Raw genomic sequence first — 27,669 nt, 5'->3', positions numbered from 1 at the left:
AATTGCTGCCTGAAGATCTTCCTTTTGTAGATGTGTTGGTCTTCCGGCATGTGGTGCGTCTTCGAGTGGTTGGTCACCGTCTCTTATACTTGTTAAACCATTGCTGTTCTGTCCACGTAGTCACGACACCCTCACCAAAGGCCTGGCATGTCTTCCGCCTCGCTGCAGCTGCGTTTGACTCCTGTTTGAACTCGTACAGCATATACGCCCTTACGATGCTCTTTGGAGGTCCCATGTTCACTCTGTCCTTACGCAAGTTCACGGTGTAACTGAACTGCCACAACCAGGTAGTGTGTTGGATATACCCCACACAAATAACTTATCTTTATTCGCATTCAACTCACGTTATGAGGGCCATTTGAACACAGACGTCCACAAAAAGCTTCATAACTTTCTTGGTTATTTTCATAAAGCTTTATGTGCTTTCATCACTTCTTTGTGCCCCTCCTTTGAACTGATAAATAAATAAATAGTGATATTTCAGGGAGCAAGCTAGCAGAATGTAGACAACACAATATACTTCGACTTTTCTTTTACTATATTTTAATCTACACTCAGATTTTTCCTTGAAATTTCTCTGAAGTAATTGAACAGAGTGATTTTTTTATTTTATTCATATTTTAATACACGCATTTTTCCTTTGAATTTCTTTGGGGCCCCAACAGAGTGAAACTGATTTTACTTATTTTTCACCTACATTCAGCTTTTTTCTTTTTTTGGGGGGGGGGGCAAGAGAGTGAAACGTTTGTATTATTATTTTTTCACCTACATTCAGCTTTTCCTTCAAATTTCTTTGGAAGCCCACAAAAACTGTTATTTTATTTATTTTTAATCTACATTCAGTTTTTCTTTAAATTTCTTTGGAGGTCCCCAAGAGTGAGTCCCTAACTTATATGTTGTTTAGCTTATACGGATATCCGCACTGATTAGTTTTATTAGACAGATGTTTTTGTTGTTTCATCTGTTATTTGATGTAATATTGATCGACAATTAATAAATATTTACTTTTACTTTTAGGGAAGCTGTGAATTATAAACCTTGACGGCCCTTGTACCTCACACTAACAAGTTTCTTTAGTAATTATGTTTTACCTACCGTCCGGGGGCACCCACAAAGTGGGGCCCGGGGCGGGGGCACCGCTCGCCCCGCCCTTACGCCGCCACTGCAACTCAACTCAAATCAACGTAAATTACGATCATGTCATCGACAGATTTGCTAGGAACAAGAAAATATGTAGATTTGAGTTTGTGCTGTAACTTTCAGCGAGATAGACTGCAACGTGACTAAGGCCGTTTTGTGATTTCCGCCCGTCATGTTTCTGCCCGTAATTATTTTCAACTCATTGGTATTCCCCAAAAGACATGAATCTGAGTCTAAAGTTGAACTCCTTGGATATACCTGAATCACAAACAAAATCAAGAAAGATGAACAAACTCGTGAAATTGCTTTTTTAAAATATTTAACTGAAACAAAAGGGCACAACTACAATCGTAAAAAATGTGTACCGGTATATAGGTTATATAATATTTTTAATAAACAGTTATATATTACACATGTGATATTTGTTTGTTTAATGTCCCACGGTTGTGCCAGGACAGCTAAACGAGACATGGACCTACTGATTAAAGTGAAATCCGAACCACTTTTTCGTTCAACTGTACTCCCATCGGGAATCGAACCCGGGACTAAGCGCACCAAATGTAAGCGTGTTAGCCATTAGACCAAACGGGGTCCATGTTATATCTGAGATGAGAGGAAAACAATAAGTTATACGTACTTTATTCTCCATTGGTAATTTCGTTTAAAGATGAGAAGTTTTCAAAAATAAATTTTAATTTTCACTTTAACTTTCACTTTAAATTTCAAATATCTGATATTGTCAAATAATATCGCCGATCGGTATGTTTTAAGAAATATAGATCCTGTGCAGTAATGGACGGAAACATCAATTGGCTTTACATTTTTGATCTTCTTTTGTTCATTTTGTTGTAGGCTTTGCTAATCTTTGAGTTTTTAAAACTATTTATACAATATAAGGCTTATGTTGTGATTCTATATAATTTTAATTCATATTTTATTTCATGTAAAATTTATTCACATTTCGTGCTAGATCTGATAAAATTTTTGTTGCGTTTGTGTAAGAGAAAGTTTAGTATTTATATTTTTGTAATTACATTATTTGCAGTATTTTATTGAATAAATTGTGCATTTACCTTCGTAGTGATTTATATGGTTAAGGAGTACTGTAATATATTATATTTATATAGGATATATATTCACAATTCATTTTATGTGTTATTGCTGTAGTTTAAACCGTCGCTCTGGCGTACTGTTAGTAGTACAGTATAAGGTTTAAATATAGTTAGGGTTAGTATTATGTATTAGGAAGTGTAACCATTTCATTCTCCTGTACTTGATCTGTGACCTTGAGTGAGAGCAGCCCAGTTCTTTTAAGGCAAAAACCATAACATTCTTATTTCGGGGAAAAGCCACGAAATTAATTTTCGGGAAATCACTATCACGTGAATAAGCACGGAACCACTAAAATATCCTTGGAGCTCAGTTTGAATATTGTATTTTTTCTTTTCAATTTTCAATTTGCTGAATTATATCCTGATATAAACAGAAATGAATGCAATATGTAAAGATTGCTCCCCAACATTTCGGCCCATTTCGAACAGTTTGCCATACACTATTAAACATCACTTTATAATTACCTGTAATTATTGTATTATTTTTGGGGAACGGTCAGAATGGCAGGAGGACAAAATGGCAGGGGACATAATGGCAGGAATTAATGGCAGGAGGACAAAATGGCAGAGGACGAAATGGCAGGCGGATGAAATGGCAGAGGATGAAATGGCAGGAGGACATAAAGGCAGAAAGTATAATTTGAATTCTCGGGTTTTAAACTATTTTGTTTCTTACTTGGTAAATGAAGATTTCAGCATAAATTTTCGATTTATTCATTATGTTCCAAATTCGAACTGCTAATAATATTTCAATTGTGAGAATTCTGATGTGGTAAGAATTAAGAGAGTGCCACCAAGATTTCCGCCCGAAGTTTGGAATTCTCATGAAGCAACTCTGTCTAACAATCCTCGCACAAATAACTTATGTGAGGGATGGAATCTTAAGTTTTTCCATTTGGTTGGACACAACCACCCAACGGTATAGAAACTCATACAAAGGCTACAGAAAGAAAATTCCACCGTTCATTCTACCATTTCCTAGTCCGAAAGAGAACAATACCCCGTCAAGAAAACTAAAAAGGTTTATGTTGATCTGCAGCATAGATTGAAGAACTTATGTGTGGATTATTAGACAAAAGATCTCTTGAGGAATTCTTGCGAGGAATTGTTCACAACCTGAAATTAACGACAATGTAAGTAGTTAGTCATTCTTATGACTGCAAATTGTTTTTGTAGTCTATTTTACGGTATATTTTATTATATAAAAATTAACGACGGTGTTAATAATTAGCAATTCTTTTCTTAAGACTGCAGAATGTTTTTATAGCATATTCTAGGATATGTGTTATAGGATGTTTACGACACAGTAACGATAGTCATTCTTACGACTGCAAAGTATATTTATAGTCTATATTACGATATATTTTGTTATATAAAATTAAAGCCGATGAAATTATTAGTCATTCGTACAACTGCAGAATGTTTTTAAATTGTTCTAGTATATGTGTTATAAGATGTTAACGACAAAGTATCAGGCTGGTAGCCAGCCCAAAAATGTAGGGGGGGCCCGGCTGAAGTTAGAGGGGGCCCGATCCAACCATATTATAGTTCATCACTATCGTGAACATTTTAGGGGGGGCTGCAAAAATTTAGGGGAGCCCGGCCCCTAGATCCCTCTGGATACGGGCCTGTCTGGTATGTAATTAGTTATTCATAAGACTGCAAAGTGTGTTTATAGTCTATATTATGATATATTTTGTTGTATAAAATTAAGGACTATGGTTTGGTCATTCTTACGAGCGCAAAGGGCTTTAACTGGTGCTGTCGAAATCGGTTTTTCAAAAACCGAAAACCGCATTTACGGTTTCGATGTTGGAAACCGCTTTTGCTGTTTCAGTTTTGAAAACCGCATGATTAAATTTGACATGATTGTAGCTTTCCGGAACAAACCCACAGAAAAATTGCCAAAAGTGAATATTTTAAATTTTTTAGGGGTCTAAACGGTGATGAAGAGATTCCCATGTTATTTAAACGGGCGTTTTCCTGGGATACAAAATCTTATCTTTTAGATAGTTGAAATAGGAAAAGACACCATAGAATTATGGGTTTAAGAGATGCGAGGCCGTAGACCGAGCAAAGACAGTGGGGGGGGGGGGGGGAAGGCGAAGCCCTCGGATGGGCAGATTCAGAAAATACGAAGAGCAAGTTCACGAAATTCATTGTTGATACAAAGGTCGATAGATAAGAAACGTGAGGCCGTAGGCCGAGCAGATCTGGGAGCTTGGAGGCAGAGCCCCCAGCTAGCCAAAGGCTAGCTTTGTTAGACCCTACATAAAAATTAATGACGATGTTAGTAATTGGTTGTTCTGACGACTGCAGTGTTTCTTATAGTCTGTTCTACGACATCCGTTATTATTGAGAATTAAGAAAGATGTACGTAATTAGTCATTCTTACAGCTACAAGCTGTTTTTATAATTTAAAGGATATGTTATAGGAAATTAGAAAAAAAAACTTTGTCATGTAACTGTAGAGGAATTTTGTAGGTCTGTTCTGTGATATGTATTAGTATTGAAGAATAAATAGTAACCATTCTTTCAGTTTTGTACTTAACTTGTTTCCTTTCAATCTATATTTTCTTGTAGTTAGAATTGTTATAAGACCAAGATATCAATTGGAAAATGGTTATAAAGAAATAAATTTAAGAAAAAAGTTAGGATTTTAAGTTAAGTTTGGATAACTTATATTTACCCTCTTTTACGCTCTTGGTTCAATTTAGTTGTATTTATATGCTTTGGACATTCGAGGCAGAAATGACTAAATCGAGAACCGTTACCTACTAACAAACACAATAGATGAACCCTAAAAATGCGAGCCCTAGGAGTTATAATTTTTGCCAAATTAACTTCCTGCCATTCTGTCCTTCTGCCATTTCGTCCGTTGCCATTTCGTCCTCCTGCCATTTCGTCCGCTGCCATTTTGTTCTGCTGCTATTTCGTCCACTGCCATTATGTCCTCCTGCCTTTATTTCCTGCCATTATGTCCTCCTGCCATTCTGTCCTAAATTCATTATTTTTATCTACCAAGAAATGTACATAGAAATATCATAATGTGTTCCGATATTTGTTAACATTTTGTATTATTCTTTATGCATGTATACTTTTGTTACCTATTTTTGCGTAGACCGTCTGTCGTTATTTTTTTTTCCAACTGTTGTTCCGCAAATTCAAAATATAAATGATTGGAGCAAATTGTACACGCTTTCGTTAAAATGAATGCCATCGTCAATACAGTATTTTCTTTTGTGCAAGTACTATGCAAGACAGCGCATGTGATATATTGCGGTGACTAGTGAATCATGACACCACCATGCCTCCGAAACGAAAGTACTATTTAATTTATATCTACAGAAAGAGTATACTTTCATTAAAAAAAGAAACTTCGAGTCCCAAAATAGAATCTCGGAATCAGGTTTACACCCCCTCCAGTCCCACATTCATATGCGTCCGATTCTTGCAAAGTAAAATTCTGGTCACCTTGAGGCAATGTTTATCTTCTAGGAAGCAAAGAGCCCCCCCCCCCAAACAATCCTTCTGGATCCGCTAGTGGTCTCGGTAGCAGATATAACTAGGAGGTGCCCGCACCAGGCCCGTTTACACGAGGGGGATGACCCAATTTTATCTGGCTCCCTAAAATTTTCACGGTAGGCTCCAATATAATTATAATATATATTAACTATAATATGGAGATGAACTATCAAATGGTTGAATCGCCCCCTCTAACTTCTACCGCCCCACTATATTTTTGGGCTGGCAACGGGCCTGACCCGCACCTTGCTCCCCTCTAGCGTTGTCACTGCTATATAAAGAATGGTGTCTTTAAAAATATACTATGTACGAGCAATTATGGCCGTCATCTACCGATTTTACTCGTACACAGTATGTAACGTATGCAAGGAAGAATGAGGATTTTAGTGAGTCCCCCTTAAGCAAGATCAGGCACGTAGTCTGGGGGGTCCGGACCCCCTTTGAAACCAGAAATGAAAAAAAAATAAGGAAGAATGAAACAAAATGAAATTAGAAAAAGAAGAATCAGCGTTAAAAATAAAAAAAAATACTATAGGAAGCTTTTGGTTACTCTTTCTTATGCTGAAATTTGTATTACTTGCAATACATGATGGCGAAGTGAGCCAGATATCCTGGAGTGGAAGACTCAGGGAATTTGAAATTTCTAGAAAAGTTAAGGAATTCTCAGAACTTCTGCTACTAGAGAGATTTCAAGCTTCCGAAAGTATAGTGTCGTTGTGTAACAGTGTGGACATTTTTTCATAATTTTTCGTCATCACATCCTTGCAGTATCAAACATGTTATTTCAAAAACAATTTTCTACTGCTCCTTTAACCTGTCATTTGGAACACACACTAGTTCACGGAATAATAAAAACAAAAATTTATGTGGAAATAAAGTTCTGTTAACATTTGATCCCAGAGAGAAAGTAACACTGATATTGTAAAATATTTTACAAGACATTATTGAATATGTACTTTTTATAATAGTTGAGGTCATAATGAAAGGAAAATTGTTATATAGACCTTTATGAATGAACAGAGGAAGAACGTAAATACATTGTAAAATCTTTTCCAATACTTTTTTTATTATTATTTTACTCGAGATTTCTTCATAGTTTGTTATTAAAATACTTCCAACATATCCTCATTTTATTGTCCTAACTATTGTTAATAGTAAAGTAGTTTAGATTGATCGAGCTCCTGGGCCTTCAGAATTTCATGTCACCTCCCCCCCCCCCTGTTAGGAAATCATGGATAAACGAACTAATATATGTTCCAATAAAATAGTTTTGAATGATCGATCCCCTGGTGTGATGACCACAGTATTTCATGTCACGGACCCTCCTTCCCCCCCTTCACGAAATCCTGGCTACGTGCCTGAGCAAGATATTATGGAAAAATGAACATTTACTATATTAAAGCAGTGATTTCCAACCTTCATCGACTGGCGACACTTTTTTACTGAACGTTTACGACATCGCGATACACTTGATTCTTTTTTATTAATAATAACATAAATTATAATAATATAAGCATATAATGCAGTACTAACAGTGAGCAATGTTGTTGCTGCTGGACGCGTTGACTGGTTCAGTTTGTCCTAAAATTGATTATAACTAATTACCGGTATTAAATGCTTCATGATTTATAAATTCTAAAATTTCGCAACATGCCTTATGATACTGCGAAACAATGAAAAAACACCCTCTGTCTAGAGAAATCAATTAATACGATAATATATAATGACAAATAGGCTAATTTTTAAAAAATTACACTTTATTTTCAAAGAAAAAGCGCTTTTAGAATTAATTTAACGGATAGTAAAAGAAAAGCCAAAAATGGCAAAAAAGCTTCATCAAATAAGCTATATTTAAGGCTATAAGCATTTCATAGATTTGTATGGCTAAATGCCTCTCCAAGTAGGCTAGATTAGTCAAAAATAGGCTAAATTGGCATCACTGACAAAATCACGCGTGTTTTGAAAAGATAAGATTGTACGCCTACATCACCTAGATTAAATTCTACATACATCACTGGTCGTAGCCTATATATTAAATTTGAAAATAATGCCAAATGTGAAGAAGATGATCCTTAGGCGGTTAGGACGGCGTTCATATGTCTTCTCGGTTGCTACGAGAAAAAATAAAACAGCCTACATGCCGACTCGTACGGAAATTCCTGAGGCTCCGCTAACAATCTAAGTTACACACTGCACTTATAGGTCCTAACTTGAAACGAGCATAACTGATCATCGCATTTCTTTGGTTGGCAAAGAACGATGTCTATTTAACCTTTTCAGGACCAACGGCTCAAGAGCTGAGCCAATAGTTTAAACGTCCGTAGCTCGGCTCCTAATTCACGTATAGAGATGATTTAGGTCTATCTCTTCAGGGAGAACGAAACTCTCTAAAGATGTGCATTTTATTCACATCTGAAGTCCCGCAGCGGAAGCATAGGGGGAAAGCTGGATGGTATTAGTTCCCCCTCCCCTTCAGCATTTGGGTGGAAAACTCTCCCGCACAAAAGTTACAAGCATAAGAAGTGGTATCAATAAAGATAAATGAACATACTAACTAGTAATACCCTGCGTATTGTCATTAGGCTTGCGAAGGGTGAATGAGAGGGATATTGAATTTATCCTTTTTTCAGTGTATATTTTTTAACAAAAGAAAAACATATTACTTGAAATCTGTGGGACGCTGTCAATCCTGTTATTTGCCATACGCCGAAAAAATAATGTCACATGTACCAGTACGTCAGACATTCGAAACCATCACAAAAAATGAAAGGCAAAGATACAATACCAACGAAGAAAAAGAATGAAATGAAATTTTTGAGTTTTACGTCCCACGGTTATGCCGGTTAGGCTAAAGAAGACGGTGATGATGAGAAATGAATGAAATGGTGGAATGAATAAAGTGGGAGGAAACGGGATAACCCCGAGAAAACCCACGAGCACGGTGTTTGTCCACCACAAAGTCCACACGGCGCGAGCTGGATAGCAACGGAGAAAAAAATTCGGGACATCGAACCTACGAGAATCATCCTGTATATCTAGATCTATATATTGTCGACTACCCTGACGTTGGTAGCCCTAGCGACGCCCTTAATTGTCACAGAGACATGAACTATACCTCGTTGAAAAGCTTAAGGGACACAGATTCCAACAAGGCAACTTTTGTTCCTCTTGTGTCCAACCAGTAAAAGAAGAAGAAGAAGAAAGTCAAAAAATCTAATAACTGAAACCCAAAACAGCTGATTTAGAAAAGACAGTTGCTACAGAAGAGATATATGAATCGCAAATGTCACATATACACCAACTCACACACGTGCCAGTTCTACATCCAAAAATGTTTGCTCGACGGATCTAAATTATTTGAGGGGGTCCAATATGTCTATGTAATATCGAACCTGTCTTATTCTGCACCCGAAAAAACAATAAGTAGTTAATTACTGTCATCAGTGGCGTATTTAGGGGGGGCTTCCGGGCTTAAGCCCCCCCCCGAAATCTTACTTACTATAGTAAAGTATATGAAATATCTTGCAGAATTTTCACATTTTCAGGCAAAGCCCTCCCCGAAAGTTAGCAAAGCCCCCCCCGAAAGAAAATCGTAAATACGCCACTGACTGTCACCTATATCTTTTTGAAAAAGAAAAGATAGAACGATTATAAGAACGAGTATATGTTGAGGCCTCAAATAAAATATTTAGCCTACATGAATCATTTCTCTGTTAAACAAATTTAGTTCGTTAAGAAAGTCTATAAATGTTAGTCGAGTTTGGAAACTTTGGGGAGTTTCGGGACCCGGTGGACCTCTCCCTCGTGGCTGCGCCCCTGAACATTCCTAACTAGTCCAATCCCAAATTCAATGTGGCGTTTCCCATCATACAGTTTTATGTGTAGAGTTATGAAGAGTATAAAATACATTTATTTTATAAAACAAATATGCATATACTAAAATACTATCCACAAAGGGGGAGGGGCGGATTCTATATATTGACTTATTATTATCTGATTCACAAATTGCTGCACAAGAAACCTTCATTATCTATATAAGCTAAGAATTAACTTGTAAATACGTGTTTACTTTCATTTGTTTTCTACTCTATTACATATATTCTATCTTATCTTGTAATTTTGCAATCACTTTTTTTTTTAAATTGTCGTTATACTAATTTGCTTCAGTATAGTCCTGTAATTTAAAAATACGAATGCTAATGCATAAAAATAAGTTCCACTTGTAATTGGCAGTGAAATGAAATTCAGAAATCTTATTTAGTGCAAAAAACCTTCTCGTTCACTGGAAACCGTGCCGCGTCGTTGCAGAAGCACTGCAACGACCAGATCCTTTAACTTCTGAGATAGGAGAAAGGAACCTACCATTTGCTCCAATTGCCGCGCTGAAGAAATCTGGTCGTTGTATGCTCGCTGCAACGCAACATAAATTAGAGACTCTGTGGCAGATTGTTTTTCATTTTTTAAAACAGATTAATGGATTTTACAGTTATAGAAGTAAAAAAAATGTTATTTAAAGTATATGGAAGTATTAGAAAGTATTTTTCCTCTTCCTTACTACTACTGCCAATAATATTTTTTTTTCTTGAAATACTTTGGTCGTTGCGCAACGCTGCAACACTAACATTATCCGCCACTGATATAATGATTAAAATCATATAGTGATAGTGATAGCAATCATAATGATTACAAGATTATGTTAGAGTTCATCTCACGCCAGCAGTAAACTCAGGAAAGCCTTAAAAACCAAATGATTGATTGACATAGTATTCGCTATTGATTACATCAAACTTAAATTTGGTTGAAATGAAAAAGTAATCAATAAAAGCATGAAACATGAATGATAATACACCATTTATTTGTGACGGACAATCATACGATTATGTTTATTTAAGAAATAAGATAAATACAATATTGATGATGCCTCAAATACATCATAATATATCCTTCATACTGTCACGCCCACTTTTTCCGTATGTAAAATTTTGACATATACTTTTATTGATAGAAAACCGGTAGTTTTTAAAAATAAGCCTATTGGTAAATATAATGAAGATGTAGTAAACGTCAGTTTGACTTTAATATTATTCCATCGTCTTTCCTGAGCAAAAACTGCATTAGATACAACATTTGCCTAAACAAGCACCCAAATAACAATCAGGTACCCGCATGAGAAAGTCCTCCTTCGTCTATAATGAATAGACTACCAGGTATTATTAACGTAAGACTAAAAATAAGACAATAAGTTTCACATATGAAAAAGTAATCAATAAAAGCATGAAACATGAATGATAATACACCATTTATTTGTGACGGACAATCATACGATTATGTTTATTTAAGAAATAAGATAAATACAATATTGATGATGCCTCAAATACATCATAATATATCCTTCATACTGTCACGCCCACTTTTTCTGTATGTAAAATTTTGACATATACTTTTATTGATAGAAAACCGGTAGTTTTTAAAAATAAGCCTATTGGTAAATATAATGAAGATGTAGTAAACGTCAGTTTGACTTTAATATTATTCCATCGTCTTTCCTGAGCAAAAACTGCATTAGATACAACATTTGCCTAAACAAGCACCCAAATAACAATCAGGTACCCGCATGAGAATGACAACTCTGAAATCATCTGCCAGATGCTAAGCCTGTAATGTTTTATAGCCTCCGATAAAATGAATAATTAGAAAGATACTCTTTAGTTATTTATGTATGAACAAACTAGTACTATTGTATTACTTTAACTTTAGTACTTACATTTATGGTTCCTGTATTTAAATAAATACTGCACACTACACTGTTTTCTGCTATCGCTGAAAAGTAAACAGTATATCGTTCCAATCGCAATATATCACTTCAACTGTTTGAAAGGGAAAACAGAACTTGAATCTTTGTACTCAATTTGATGACGTAATGTGCCACGATGGCTGAAGCCGGTGTAAACACCCAGGTGTCTGAGATGGAAACTGAGGAAAAATCCGTGGCTAAGGTGCGATGATACACCTTAATTTTTTACTGTTTCATTAATTGTAGTTTTCTACGTAATTATGTGACAATGAAATGCTAGATATTGCGATCTTCATGCAATTATCGGAGCATTTCACTAAGTAAACAGTGCGCAGACAAGTGCTAGGTTTACTTCCTTCATTGAAAATGAATTTTTCAAATATATGTCTTAAGAAGTACATATAAATAAAAAGGAACCACTACAAATGAGTTTAGAAACTCAACATGTGCAACAATTTATGATATAATAGTCTGTATTTACACCATTAATTTGGTTCCTAATTATAATGTAGGTATTTATCGAGTTATCATTTTAATTAAATTGAAACATTTGCAGTCTGACTCAATTACAAACGAGATTAATAACTTCATTAGATTGCATGTAATAAATCGGTAAAATAACTTAATCTTTCTCAAAATTACATATATTTATAGCGCCTTATGAATAGGTTAGGTTAGGTTTCGTTCAGTTAACTATGTTTGGTCCGGCGGAGCTGAACCCAAAATAACCGATTTTATATCATACCAATCTCCATAAAGGGAAGTTTCTAGAACACAGGTCCCCCCATTAAGGTTAGTAGCTAGGTTGGTTTCTTTCTGTACCAAAGTTTAATATTTAACTCACATAGTTTTGCAGAGCGAGCGTTAGCGAGTCAAGGCGGGTTAGAACCCCGCAGGGCGCGTCTTTATTACAGCTTAATGGGAAGGGGGACCTGTTCTAGAACCTTACCCTTTATAAATGCGATTTCGATTATATAGAAGGACTAGAAGTTCAGTCATGCATTCTTTTTTACTTATTTACATTAGATTACCTGTATTAATGCTTGTGCTAAAAATACTGCTACCACTGTGAATGGTGCTACTATTAGTAAACGAAATTTGGCCACACTACATAAACAGCAGAAAATGTAGGTTAACTTGAAGCAGGTTTGGTGTGGAGGACTGAAAATTATTCCCATTTTTTTTTTTTTTTTTTTTTTTTTTCAATCTAGACATGATTTGTTTATAGAGATTATTCAGTACAGTATTTGAATATCACTGGGTAGTTTTTTCTCAACTAATGGAAATAATGCGAACTTTGTGTACCGGTACAGCAGTTCTATTTATTTGTCTCAGTCCTTAAAATCGTGAACGTGATTCCGAAAGTAAAATTATAGGATAGATTTGCAACTTTACTTTAGCGTGATTTATTTATTTACTTTTAGAAAATGTTAGAGGTATAATCTTTGTAGTAATTCATTTAAAATTAGGTGTGAATAATACTTAAATCAAGAATTGGACAGGGATGAAACTAAAGTGCAATAATGACACTAAGAGAAGAGGGATTGAATTGAGTTGAACGTTCCGTTCAACAGCCAGGCTGTATGAAATGTGGACCTACTGATTAACGTAGAATCCGTACCACCTGAGCCCCCACCGGGAAAAGAAGAGAGATTGGTTATTTGAAGGATTGGCCTGCTAGCGGATTATGAATGTGTACAAAAGTTTCGGGTAGCTTTTAGTTTCTCCCCCAATCTTGCACTATTATTTCTAATAAATTGTAGTGTATATTTGTGTGTAGCATATTTTATACTTAGTCCTTAGCGAAACGAGAGTTCATAATATCTTGCAGTTCTGTAGTTGTGCAGTTAAAAAGGGAAAAAAATGAAAAAGTTAGTTTAGTAGAAGGTAACACGAGAAACTTTTTTTTTTTTTTTTTAATCATTGTAATCAGTTACACCATTATCATGTTGGCACTTTGATATTACCTATGTAGGCTATTTTCACCGAAAGCGTCCTGTGAATTTCCAGCTCTGTAATCATTTCATATTTTAACATTATCTTACAACCCTCACTAGCAAGTAAATGACAAATGTTTGGTTAGATTTACAATTATACTAAAAGACTAACTGAAGTGCCTACAAGAGCAAACATTTCAATTAAAGTGTAGTGATAGTGATTTAGTTGTGCTCTAAGCCCAGTGTCAGCTTGAGCCACATTTGTCATTTTTTACACTTTCCGCTGAATTCGCCTGCACAAACTTTCAATTATTATTACTTTCTTAGTTAAAGTAATAATCTTGTAGTTGTGTATTTATATGAGAATCATAATTGCAGTTGGTTATAGTATAAGCAATTTCGTAAAATCATAGAAGTGAAATTTAAATGTGTTTAAAAAGAAAGAAAAAAAAAGGAATACAAATTAATTTTATTTTTTATAGATATTTCAGGACATTATCGAATCTGTGATCTTAAACTCATCACATATGAGGACTGACATCCCTCAGCAAACATACCATCCGTGAAAAGAAGAAAGTAGCCTTGAATCTGTATGTTAGGTACCATCCCGGCATTTACCTGGTACGAATGTGGAAAACCAAGGAAATATCTCACTTTGGATAGCTGAGCTGTAAAAGCTGTAACACCTTTTCCATTGAATGTGTCCATCGGGAATCAAACCCGCAACCGCTCGTACCAAAGGCAAGAACGTTAGCGACTACTTCATGGGACCACAATTCGAATAAACAAAATGAATCTATTGTTAAATTTTACCCCATATGTTAGCAAACTAGGGGCGTTTTCTTCCTCTAGGGAACTTTTTTCCGGAAAACTTACGTGATTAAAATGTAATTTAGGTCATGGTCCACTCATATACGAAAAGTTAATAAAATGAATGCAGCAGTGTAGGAGAAATTGGCCACTAAATATCATTAAATTTATTTTTATTTATATAAGTACAATTCTACTTATTTCATTAATATAAATTAATGTAATGAAGCGTTTAAAAATACACCTTATGGAAGCTATAATTAGTTCTATAGGCATATTTAGATGCGTTTTATACGTCCGTCTGTGGAAATTGATGTTGGAAAGACGAATACCAAAATTTACGTTTATCTGACCTCGTGCGTGAGCGTTATGGAGAGAAAATTTGTTTTAATCTCCTATCAGCTTAGGTGAAATGAATATTAATTATGGTTTCTTTAACGTAGAGACAATGAAACGCTGTATGTAAACGACAACTGTAATACCCAAACTAGTTCATTTATTTCGAAGTTATTGAAAAAAAATAATTATAAAGAGTGGGCATTTCGCAACTGCGAAGCTATTTATATTGTCTTTGCAAAAATCTGTGTATTTCTGAATTTAAAAGATAGCAATAATTATGAATGGAGGTATCTGTAAAAGGTGGGGGGAAATAAACACATTTCTTCTCTGATTATCATATACGATAAAATGATTCCACAAGTATATATGACAGCTAACTTAGTTTATCGTTTAGTTACTTATTCAAATTGTATTTTAACATAAAGATTCATGGAAATTTAGAAAGAAAGAAAAAAAAATTTAAAAAGATTGCTCTGTTAGCCAAACGAAAGGAAGAAAACAATTCCACAATTACATTACGAAAGAAGAGGGATACTACATGCTGCATTTACAATGAAGTACACTATTCAATCTGACAATATAAAATACGTTGGACACTGCGAAAATATACCCTATAAAATACTAAATTCAATATTTTTAGCTTAAAATCACAGGGTGTCTCTCGGTTACAAAAGTCATGAAATCAGAAAACGGTTATGAAAAAGTCAGATACTAGAAAAAGATAGAAATTTAAGTTCGGGTAACAGTTCTCTCGATTGTTTGTCCAGCCTTTCATTCTTCTTTACTGAGAAGTACAGTTCTCGTTTCCTTGTAGTTTGTCCTCCCTGTATCTTGCATTATTTGGTCCGTATATTTTAATAGTGGCATTCCTCTGGATATTTTACGTTGTGCCATTCTCTCCATTGCCAATAGGATTATCCCTCCGTGTCTCATAATGAATCCAATCATCTGAGCTCTTCTTTCCAAAATTATCTTCGCTATACTCATGTTTTTCCTTCTATTACTTCCAAACTTTTAGTTTTATACCTTATCCACCCAGGTAATACCACAATTTTCAATATTCTCAGGTAATACCACATTTCGAAAACTTGCAGTCTCGATTTTCTTCTAGATTCCGTGCCTCACATATGTTCAACGCCACCTCCCTTATATAGACTTTCATCAGTCTTTTCGTCAATTCTCTGTCGATATTCCGGCCAGAAGCTTTTATTTTTCTTCAAATGTCTTCTTCGGTTGAGCTGATCTAGATGTTACACATTCGAAATCTTATTCCAACCAAAGTTCCTTTAAGAAAGGATCTCATTCAACCACTCAAAAATGTTTAGACGTCGAGAGATGTTCTACCATTCATAGATATTGTTGGTGACTTGAAAGGTTTCGTCCCCTAGCTCGAGATATCAGAAAATTAATCTTCTAATTCCGAGCATAAAAATAGAACATACATGGCACCAGTTTCATGTTAACCGATGGAGCTATTCGTAATTAGGACTCTCCTTTCAAAAGGTCATTGGTACTTAGTCATCTGCGACAAAAGAACGAATACAGTAAACTGCATTGATTCAAGACAAAGTCAAGACGTTTTTTTTTTTTTTTTTTTTTTTTTTTTTAAATCGTGATTTCCTGCCGAGTTATCAAAAGAGATAGGGCAACATATGACTGTGCTTAAGCTCATTTTCGATAACCATAACAAACTTTCATAATGTTACAGTTCTGTATTATTTCGTTCTGTAGAATATTTCATAAATTGACTGTTTACAAAAATGCTTTCTTCGTTGAAGATGTCCATGAACTTCTTGCTTTTCTAGCCTAAGCAATAATATTTGTAGATAATTTCCTAGAATCTCAGCTTAAGGGATTGATTTGCATTAAATAAGTTTCTTTTTGTCACAAATTCTCTTGAAATAAATTTTCGTATGGCTTCTTGAAAATCTATAATATGCCTCATGAATTTTGATTTCATTGCGTAAATATTCGCAATTTTTTTTTCTGGTTTTCTCAAGTTTATGTCCCACTTCTCTGCCATTAAGCTCACACACTGTGTAATTGATTGAGCGCATTATTAGCATACTGAAAACAGGGTTTGCCCAAGTGGACCCAGCCAAAAAAAAAAAAAGTTGGACCCACCTGGGTTTTTGAGCTTTTTGTTAGTATATTATTGGTACAACTTAGGTGATCACATTGAAAGTAATTTTTATCAGATTTTGGAGTTTCCTTGGGCGAATTAGATGCTTTCATGTTAAAGTATACAACATTCAACGTTAGACCTAAATAAAGTTCTGAGTGCACTCAATGAATAAAATAGCTTACCTTGGCTTGAGATAATTATAGAACAAATTAATGTATGGGTTGTGTTTATAGCCTATTTGAAGTAAAATATGCAATTTTATATTTTAGAAAATACTATAACTATCCGTGAATAAGTGTGCTTGGCGACGCCGGGGAGCATTATCCCTCATACGTTTGATAAGTTTAAGGCCATAGGTGCCTGTACCACTAGTAAATATGTAAATACATTATTAAAACTATTAGTATTATTTCATACATTTGATGGTAACACAAGTATTCTTCAGTAAAATTTGGTTTTCCAACAACAGTAGGTTAGTTCAGTCAGCGGTTCTATTCAGCCGGTTCGTTAGAACCGGTTGTTAAAATATTTCGAGTTCGCAGAACCGTTTATTATACCCAGACATAACAGTAAATTTTACCAAGTTATACCCAGAAACAGTAAATTTTAGCTTAACTATCTTTGTTTTTAGAAATTCTTTCATCTACAGCGTTAAACATATGATTTCTCAGAACAAGGTATAAGTGTTTATTTCTTAATCTCCAATGATCAGATTTACATATCAAGATTGAGAACTGGGTTCACATGAATGTAGTGGTGAAAGCTATTTAACGCATACCGGTACATACCATTATCAACAATTGTTGATCCATTGTTGGATTAAGGTCTTTCCAGCACTTACTGACAACCATCTATCTTGGATAATTCGTTTCCAAGATATTCGCAGTGATACCTTCGTCACACCAGTTTGTATTAGGGTGCTGTGTAGGTCCACTGCTTGTCACTTGTGGTATCCAGTAAAAGATTTGATTTTGTCTACCTTGTATGGTTTATTTCCTAAGAGAGTTCCATCTACTTTCTCTCTTATCTATCTATATATCTATCTATGTATATATATATATAATGGCGCGGATCCAGAATATGATCAAGGGAGAGGCTAAAGCATAGTTTGGCGCTTTATCTAATAGTGTAAAGCAGGAATGAAGCCCGTTTTATTCAGTGTATACCTGAGCGTCAAGGGGGGCTATAGCCCCCCCCCCCCTTTGGATCCGCGCCTATATATATATATATATATATATAGGATGATGGTAAGAAACTGAACAAACTTCGGGAGCTGATTCCCGACATCGAAACTAGCAAAAAAATCCTCTGGAACTTCCATCGGTGAGGGATAGTTTCGGTAATATAAGGTGCCAAAAGCATGGGAAAATGAACTTCAGAGAGCTGTGATTCAAAAACAACAAAACGTAGAGAGTGCGGTTTAGAACATGACACTCAAAAGTCATACCTGCTCGATTGAAAAATGTGTTTTAAACCTATGCAAGATGTGTGCGAGGGATTTCCCAAAGTAACTTAGGGATTCTTATAATCTGGCAAGTAATTCCTATGTAAGACGGGTGCACGTGCATCACCTTAATTTCGGTCATATGTATATATATATGGCCGAATTTAAGGTGATGCACGTGCACCCGTCTTCGTTGTAAATATTCGTTATTTAAAATGAGAAGCTAATAGTGAAAATACTAACACTTTCATAAGGTTTCTCAACGATACAAGGATCCATCATATTCCAAGTGTCCATGATTGAAGAAATCCTTGATCTAAATCAGCAAGCTAATTATATCTTGAAAATTATACCGATATAAAGCTCAGTTGGTAAAGCGTTGGCTTTGCATTCTGAAAATCGTGGGTCAACTCCCAAGACCAGACACTGAGTATTCCCAGGGCAATTCTTCATTCACACCACGGATGCCTTAAAATTCAAATGCACTAGTAGTTATTGGTGTATACCGTCAGAAAATTCTGGATCCGATCATTATATATATATATAGTGAAGCCTCTCTAAAGCGGACAGGCGTGGGGAATCAAAAATTGTCCGCTATAGAGAGGTGTCCGCCTTAAAAAGGTTTCAATATTTTCTTACGTAAATTAGTAAACATTGTAATATGGAATTAGAAAAAAATATTTTTGCATGAATCATGTATTTACGATTATTACCAAAATGTTACTGTACCGGCATTATCCTCCGCCTTCCAATACTCTATGTTCGAGGCACAACATGGAAATAAGATGTTATAGTTCTCTGCACTTTATATTTATCATTACTTACTACGTTTTCAGTATGTTCTTTAATTTGTGGATTAATTGCAGTCCAGTAGTGTCTTTTTTTGAGACAACATGTGTACCCGCGGGCAAGAACTACCGAACTTGTCTTCTGCTTAGAGATTCCATCGGCACAGCAAAATAATGTGCCATCCCAAATAGGGGGCAACTGTCAATCACTTTTGTGTCTAAAACAGGTTGGGTGGGAATAGAATGCAAGTAAAGGACATGAGAGTGTTGTTCAACAGAGAAGCTTTGTCTGGGTTGCTGAGCAAACAGTTGAGGAAGCAAAATGTTGTAAAAATACTTCCTTGGTGACACATGTATGAATTACTAAAAATGTATTTTACAGTACTTTTCAACTTGTTTCTAGAGAAAATGTCCGTAATACGGAGGTAAATAGTACCTATTAAAGACAGAAAAGACTGTCCGTGTCCATACTAGAGAGTGTCCGCTTTAGAGAGGTTTGCCAATATGTTTTTTCCTATTATAGTGTTTGGGGATTACAAAATATGTCCGTTAAGGGAGGTGTCCGCCTTATAGAGGTGTCCGTTAGTAGGGGTTTCACTATATATATATATATATATATATATATATATATATTGCCCGGGAGAAAGAGTATAAGTCACAAATTGGCCAAAATGAGATAAGTCAAAATTTGAGATCTATGAGTCATGCTCCAGCTGCTGTTCACATGGTATACGTCAATTCTAAACGTGAGCTGAATAATCGCATCTTGGGACTGTTAGTATAAGTCATTCATACATACGCCTGGTAGGGAAGAAGAGTATATGTTTACTTATATTGTTTGGACCAACATATAAACTTGTGACTTAATAGTATAAGTCAACATATACTATAAAGCCAAAGAAGGTATGTCGAAAGAGTATAAGTCATATTTTAATTTTGTTTATTATCAGATAATAGATTCCAATCTCACATGTTTAATAATGCTACTTAAATCTTAAACCCCGGCTGCTTAGTCGAATCAATAATATGCGTTTTGAAGCCTATTCAGTTTTTTTCTAATCGCATTGTTTCCTTCACATTGGTGAAGGTATTGCAACAGTGTTCAACAATCGACAAGCAGTGTGCGATACTTCCCGCCTTCTCCCCTCCTGCCAAAATTTTAATGTCAAGCATACTTGAGGAATTCCGAACCATGGTTGGAAAAAGGGGATCAGATAAGGATGTAGCCAGAAAAATAAAAAGGGTGTTCTCTAAAAATGAAACTTAAACAGGTGTTTTGTGAGGTCGATTGTTCGAAGAACCTTTGTACTTAATAGAAGGCAAAAGGTCGTTGGATTCCCGCCTTTGTGTTTGGTGTCACGTACGGAGTGTGGTGTTGGGTAGCCATTCACTACTGTTGACAGTTGCCTAACTTACTTGAACTTAATCACCAAAAACTATAGAAAAGTTGCGCAGCCTCACAATGAAGCAATGCAATCGTTTGTAACTCTGCTTCATAAAAGTTTAAACTTGTTTTTCTTATGTGAAACTAATAAAAAATCAGTCGTGTGGTAACACAGCTCAAAGGTCACCGCAAACAAGAGGAGGGAAACGAACAACGTTATACCTTCTCAGGTATAGATAGTGTGTTGTCAACACATACATATAAATATATCTATTCCTTTTGTATTTTTTCAGGATTCGATCAGGAAGTTGACTCCATTTCAAAACGATGAAGTATGTGCAGAGTCCATCCATGAAAGCAGTACAAAAGTCGATAAGGGCAGAAGCTTGTCTCCATCTGCAGATCTCAACGCTGATCACGGCATGGTCACACGGAAAAGAAAACTTTCTACTGAAAGTTTAAATAGAGAACAAAGTCCGAGTACCTCCTCTAAAGATGTTTTAGAAAATGTTAATATTGCTACTACTAGGCAAGTGCCGAAGAAAGCAAAGCTTGTGTGCTACAGTGAAAGTGAATCTTCTGACCTTAGCAGCTATGATTCAATCGAGGACAAACCATATGTACCTGATAAGGATAGTGAAAGTGGTAGTAATAGTGTAATATTCCAACCCAGTATTACTGATAAACGTCCCAGGAATCCAGACAAATTCAAGGATATTCCATAAATTCAAGAAAGAACAGACAGGAGAGGAAAGTGAAAAGAAACACCGGAAAAGAATACATCAACTCGCACGGAAAAGTCGTCAAGTCCAGATGTTCAAAACCATTAAAAATTTGCCGCGTGAAGTGTAAAGATCTTCTAGAGATAATTGATAGTGATGGACGGTGTATAAGGGAAAGCTGTTTGAAGAATACTGGTCGTTGAAGGACAAAAATAAAAGGATTGCGTACGTTGCGTCCCTCGTTGAATCCAAAGAACGTGCCGTTTGCAGAAAAAGAACAAATGATCCTGAGAAATCAAAAAACAGAACAAAGACAAACACTTTCAATTTCAAAATTGACGGTAAACGCGTACGTGTGTGTAGAAGTTCTTTTATGTTAAGATTGGATGAAACTCAAATGTTTGTTACACGGGCTATTGCTGATGGAACCACTTCTGTTTCTGGAACCACATCAGGCGATAAAAGAGGCCGCAGTGCCCCGGGAAACAAACTCTGACGAAAAACTTGATGAAATAAAGCGCCATATCTCTTCATTCCCAGCATATGAATCGCATTACACAAGACGTAGAAGCAGTCGTTTGTTTTTGCCACCACATTTGAATTTACAAATTATGTACAAGCTTTACACCGAGCAACATTTGAATCCGGTATCTCGTAACATATACGAAAGAGAATTTTATAAGATGAACCTAAAATTTAAGCAGCCTAAAGTTGATACCGGCCACAAGTGTTATGTTTTACATATGCGAAAGTCTATCGCTGTGAATGAAGAAGTGAACATTCCTCAGGAAGAATTGAATCAACATCATTTAGAAGCTGAACTAGTATACCGTGCAAAGGACAAGGACAAACAAATAGCAAAACAGACTTCGTCAATGAGATGCTACACTTTCGACCTTCAACAATGTTTACCAACCTCTTATCTGATTACGTCCGTGGCATTTTACAAACGTCAGTTATGGACGTTTAATTTAACAATGCACGAAACGAGTACTGGAAGTGTGAACTGTTACATGTGGAACGAAACTGAGAGTGCTCGGGGAGGAAACCAGATCGCCACATGCATATACAAAGAACTGACATATCTTCCTAATGATGTGAAACATGTTGTGCTATATTCAGATACTTGTGCCGGCCAAAACAAAAACTCGCATTTAGCTGCTATGTTTTTTGCTGTTATACAAGATAACGAACACCTTGAATGCATTGACCACAAATTTTTGGTTAGTGGTCACAGGCACATGGAATGCGATGTCGACCATGGACTGATAGAGAAACAGAAGAAGAGACTAAGCATATCAATTTCTCACCCTCATGATTGGTATCAATTGGTGCGTTCGGTAGGCAAAAAGGCCAAATTCAATGTTACAGAACTCAAATACAGTGATTTCATCGACTTCGGTGATCTCAATAAAACTGTCTTTGTTCTTCGCAAAAAAGATGAAGACGGAGCTCAATTTAGTTGGCATAGTGCAAAATGGTTCCGATATGACAAGCAACTTGGAAAACTGTACTATAAATACACACTAGACGAAAACGAACCTTTCAAGACCATCAATTTCTGCCGGAGAGGATGTTCCCAAGCTGCTTTGATGCCTCCAAAATGCTACACTACCACATTACCTATCACAAGGGAAAAGAAGAAGGACCTTTTTGCTATTCTTCCACTGATACCTCAAACATTCCACGCCTTCTACCAAGGACTGAAAACATCAGATATCCCAGAAGTATATCCAGACATAGAAGAGCATGAAGAAAATGAGTGAAAAAAGATTGCAGTGTCACGTGTACGAATTTTATTTTGAAAACAATGAATGAACATGAAGTTCAGTTATTGATGTTCATTTATAAAGAACTGCTTAATATAAACATTTGAGAAATCTAAGTGTAAGCAATTTTATAAAATGAATTGAAATAATAGATGTAGAGTAATGGTGTTTCTGTTTAGTGGCAAGAAATATTCTACTCCCAAGGAAAATAACTTCCTTTTGGAATAGAATACTTCTATCCATTAAAAGGAAACATCATTATTCTAATCGTATATTTCAATATTTTATATTAATATTTGCACAACCAGGAACCTTTCTAAAAGTACATTTTGACGAAGAATAAAAGTTGTAATTCGTTTATATGACGAATATTACATGTGTTTCACGTAATGTAAAATAGTGCATAATAGAATAAGTCCACATCAAAACGCTGGTTAAAATAGTATAAGTCAAATATTTCAAAGACCGTTTGATATTAGTGAAAAATTCCTCCTTTGTCAACATTCTACTTGCTAGCAATAATGTTTCGTTACGACAGTGTTCGGCAAAACTGTAACGTATTTCAGTAAAATAAAAAAATCGCCTCCTGAAAAACTGTGTTTTTTGACTTATACTCTTTCTCCCGGGCAGTCTAGATATATATATATAAAACCGGTTGTTAAAAAATTAGAATAGCACCACTGAGTTCAGTCATTAGCTGCTACTCTTCAAATAAGCATTCTATAGAATCAACACCAGGAATAGTGTAAAAATTCTTGTCAAATTTAAGTAGCTTAATGCTCGGAGTTCCGAAGACTATGTAACGCTACTATATCAAGTGCTGAATTTAAACTTCCATACTAGTGGAAGTATTGATGTACAGTAAAGAAAGCTGCATTTTCGGGGAAACCCCGATGTGAAAAAAGTGCTCCGGATATTCCCGCAATTAACCCACAAAGCAACAGAAGTGAATATTTCAACAATAAAACTATTCATTTATTTTAAGCTGGAAGATATTTAATTTAATTTAAAACATTTTGAAACCTTTATTTTATAAAATATGAATTATCTCTTTGCTAATGGTTTTAAATTCACTTTCTGGAAAAACCGTCTTGCTAGTGCTAAGGAAATTCCCGTAATCGAGTGCGCAAAGTATCGGAAGTAAACTTCAACAATAAAACAATTTATTTACACTAGAAAATATTTGCTATATAAGACATTTTGAAATATTTATTTAATAATACATGAATTATATCTTTGTTTTAAATTAATATATTTGGTATTCATATTTGGCGAACGTTACTAAGGCCCCTGAGATGACTCGATCTACATTTGTTCGTCTGCCTGTACCACACACACATTACAGGGTACAACTTTCGGTTTTTTAATTTTTATTTTTTAGGGTACAAGCACATAAAACACACTAAATTTCCTATGGGGGGCGCGGTGGCTCAGTGGTAAGCGTTCACCTCCGGTGCTTGGAATTCCTGGTTCGATCCCAGCTCGCGCCGTGTGGACTTTGTGGTGGACAAACACCGTGCTCGTGGGTTTTCCCGGGGTTGTCCCGTTTTCTCCCACTTTCTTCATTCCACCATTTCATTCATATCTCATAATCACCGTCTCCTTTAGCCTAACCGGCATAACCATGGGACGTAAAACTAAAGATTTCATTTCATTTCTAAATTTCCTGTATAGATTTTGGCCCCATATCAACGTAAAATTTCAAAATGGCGGCCAATTATTTTATTTATTTATTTATTTATTTATTTTTCAAAATAGTGGATACAAAGTGCAATTTCGGTCTTTTAAATATAAACTTTCAGAGTAGAAGCACGAAATACTCTAAATTAGCCGTATATATTTTGGCGGCGATCCAACATAAAATTTCAAAATGACAGCCATTTTTTAACTAGCGGGTATTCACGCTACTGGGTGCAATTTTCGGACTTTCGGACTAAGTTTGAAATTTTGAGGGTAGAAGCAAGAGACATTCTAAATTTGCTGTATAGATTTTCTCAGTGATCCAGCAAAATGGTGGCCATTTTTTCAAAAGAGTAGTGAGCAGAAAATTGTTGTAAGTTGCGACAATGACAGTCTTGAAATATAAATTAGATTCTAACACTTTTACCCCAAAGATACTGAAATATTTCGAAAACACCCAATTAAACCCAAAAATACCCATATGGACTCAGGTGGGTTGGTTTTTTTAGGCAATCGAATCTCAGTTACGTGTTCCTAGAATCAGTCTAGGTTTAGTGAAACCCCATTGGATAAAGGCACCGGTACTTCATGCATTTGCTCGGAACAAACATGTAGTGACTAGAGCGCGTCCCTGCGGTGCGCGGGTTCCTATGTTCGATATCCGTGAGAGAGCTTAGAACGGATTACAGAGGGATAAATCCTACATTAAATTGTAAATCTGGTTCTTTATAGCGTTGCTGCTGACAAAAGACGTAAATACAAATTTTATATATTTGATCGCAAACAGACATGAAAAATAATGAAGAAAACCACCTTTATTACTCTGCGTGATTTTTCCAATTAACTTATTCCTCTTTCACCTTTTCATATGAGTGGAATTCCGATGAGTGACGCCCAGGACGTGATGTATCACATTGTGTAAATATATTTTTTTCACACAAGATTTGTGAGTTGGCAACAGAAATGAATGTGCAGCCCCTGGCCATTGATAGTGGTATGTTAGGTGTTCGCCAATAGTGCGTACGTCAGGCAAGGTAGAACGGAGGGTGTGTTGAAATGGGTAGATGGTGATGATGCAAAACGGAAGACCTCTCTAATTCTTGAAGAGGCCAAATTATGGGTTCGCGATGAGTTAGTTCAAGTATATTTAAGGTGAGTGACCAGCGTGTTAGGTAGAGATGCGAGAGCTCGGGAAAGAACATTTTGTTCTGTGTTTTTGTTCATTACGTATATCATTATGTCGTCATTGTGTTACAGCCCATAAGTTTATTATGTCTGACATCTGGGACTTGAATAAAAATTCGTACTAGAGTAAGAATGAAGAATAATCATTTTTTTTATTATTTTTTTTTATTTATTTATTTTTTTTTTTTACAATACAACGTTAAAGACTGAAAAAATGCAACCTTTGTATGGGACGCTCAAAAATCACCTAATTTTGTTATTGCACCTCCTCCTGGGCATTTACAGTGAGAGAGCAAAAAACACGAAGTTTGAAACTATTATTTTAGTCCAGTCATTTGGTACATTTTGAGTGCAAAAGCTGAGTAGTTTTGAAATTTGGCAGGATTATAAACTTGCTAAGTTTGTGACTTTGAGGTACATCCATACGTTTCACCATCAAGAAAATGGAAGCAAAGGTAACATTAAACATAGAACTCCATTTCTCCAGAAAGATTTTTTAAAATTAAAAGCTGGAGAGGAGACGATTAGCAATATACACTTCCTACAAAGTTATATAGAAATTTTGAAAATGTCACTGACTTAGCTCATCTTCGAAAGGGCTCTTCCATAGCCTCATAGCTAGAGCACTCGCGCGCGTGGTAGCGGGTTCAATCCCCACTGGGAGCCCAATGCGTCTAATTCAAAACCTAGTAGCGGTTCGAATCCTACTTTAAGTCGTAGGTCCCGTCTTTATGTAGGGCTCACTGATGAAAAGGGGTGATAAATACCCTAACAAACCAACTAGATGGACCGATACTTACGGTAAAACGCTAACTCCTAGTAGCAGTCCTAAAGGTTTCTCAATTTTTAACAAGAAGAATTCAGCATATCATTACGGAACTCTCTCTTTAGAGAGAGAGAGATAAAAAAAGCCCTACGGAATACATTTAAGTGAAGCACAGCTGCAAAACAAACATTAGTGAGTGGTTAGCTTTTGCACTTCTTCGCGAAGTCCGGGATTCAATCCCGCATTCAACCATTCTCACAAAAAGTTTTTCTTAATTCCATCTGTGAATGTAGAGATAGTTCGTATACTTTGAGTCCTGGCCGACTTCCTTTCTTATTGTTTTTAAATCGTTTTTATTACTAATTATCAGCAGTGACTGATTTGTGAAGGGGGTTAGAATGTCTTTCGGACTGAAGCTGTTCCCCGAAATTAAGGAATATCTAAAACAAACGAAATATTAGTTATGCCTTTACTGATAAACTTCAAGCTCCCCACAAATAAAAATTAAGAATTTTTAGAAAATTAAACATTAAGAAGAAAAAAAACTCTTCCAAAATACTTTCCAAAATCGCCAGTGATTATCAGCATAAAATGGTTTTCAAGGTTGTATCCAGAAGATTATTGCTAAATCATTGCATAGCTGCAGTGTAACAGAAATGTGAAGTACGCTGTGAAACGGACAGATATACTGAAAAACGTAAGTTAACTTACGTGCTAGAAGCTAGAGTGCTAAGCTCTATGAAATGAAACTCGGATGACTGAAAATGAAATGATCTGAAGAACGAAAAAAATGTCGGTAACTCAGAAGTTAAGATGAAGTTAAAAAAACCTCTAAAATTCCCCTCAAATACTACGTACTTTATGCTTACTTTAATTCATAAAACATGTGCTCCATCCATCATGATGATGAATTCCAGAGCGAAATATGGCATTTAGGTCATAAAATCTTATTGAACTATAGAATATACTATAAGAAAGTTATTTAGATAGAAAAATCATGAAAATGAAAAAAGCCAGAATTTCCAAAATTTACGTCTTCCCCCCCCCCCCCAAAAAAAAAAAACAGGCTTTTTATGTGAAAAAAACATCGATTCAAAAAAGCGTTTTTTTAAATCTCTTTTGTTAGGTGTGTATCAGAGAAACAGAGTC

The 27,669-nt window shown here is 35.6% G+C and overlaps 2 protein-coding genes across 3 annotated transcripts in view; one reads left to right on the top strand and one right to left on the bottom strand.

Moving 5' to 3' along the window:
- The window catches only part of LOC145664513 (protein yellow-like), a 307,857-nt gene extending 296,178 nt beyond the window's left edge, over positions 1-11,679 (bottom strand). The window contains exon 1 of one of the 2 annotated variants that reach the window (XM_081731248.1): positions 11,542-11,679. The gene's annotated coding sequence lies outside the window, so the exon portion shown is untranslated. The remainder of the gene's footprint in view (positions 1-11,541) is intronic. The other variant, XM_081731247.1, reaches the window with a different exon arrangement.
- LOC145664514 (putative pyridoxal-dependent decarboxylase domain-containing protein 2) overlaps positions 11,623-27,669 on the top strand; it is a 118,804-nt gene continuing 102,757 nt past the window's right edge. The window contains exon 1 of the mRNA XM_081731250.1: positions 11,623-11,773. Within this exon, the coding sequence (XP_081587376.1) occupies positions 11,708-11,773 (66 nt within the window). The 5' untranslated portion in view covers positions 11,623-11,707. The remainder of the gene's footprint in view (positions 11,774-27,669) is intronic.

Source organism: Thermobia domestica, chromosome 11 (assembly GCF_964235325.1).
Source record: "Thermobia domestica chromosome 11, izTheDome1.hap1.1, whole genome shotgun sequence".
Taxonomy (NCBI): Eukaryota; Metazoa; Arthropoda; class Insecta; order Zygentoma; family Lepismatidae; genus Thermobia; species Thermobia domestica.
Note: the sequence above shows the minus strand (reverse complement) of the source record. Positions and strands in the feature narration are given on the sequence as shown.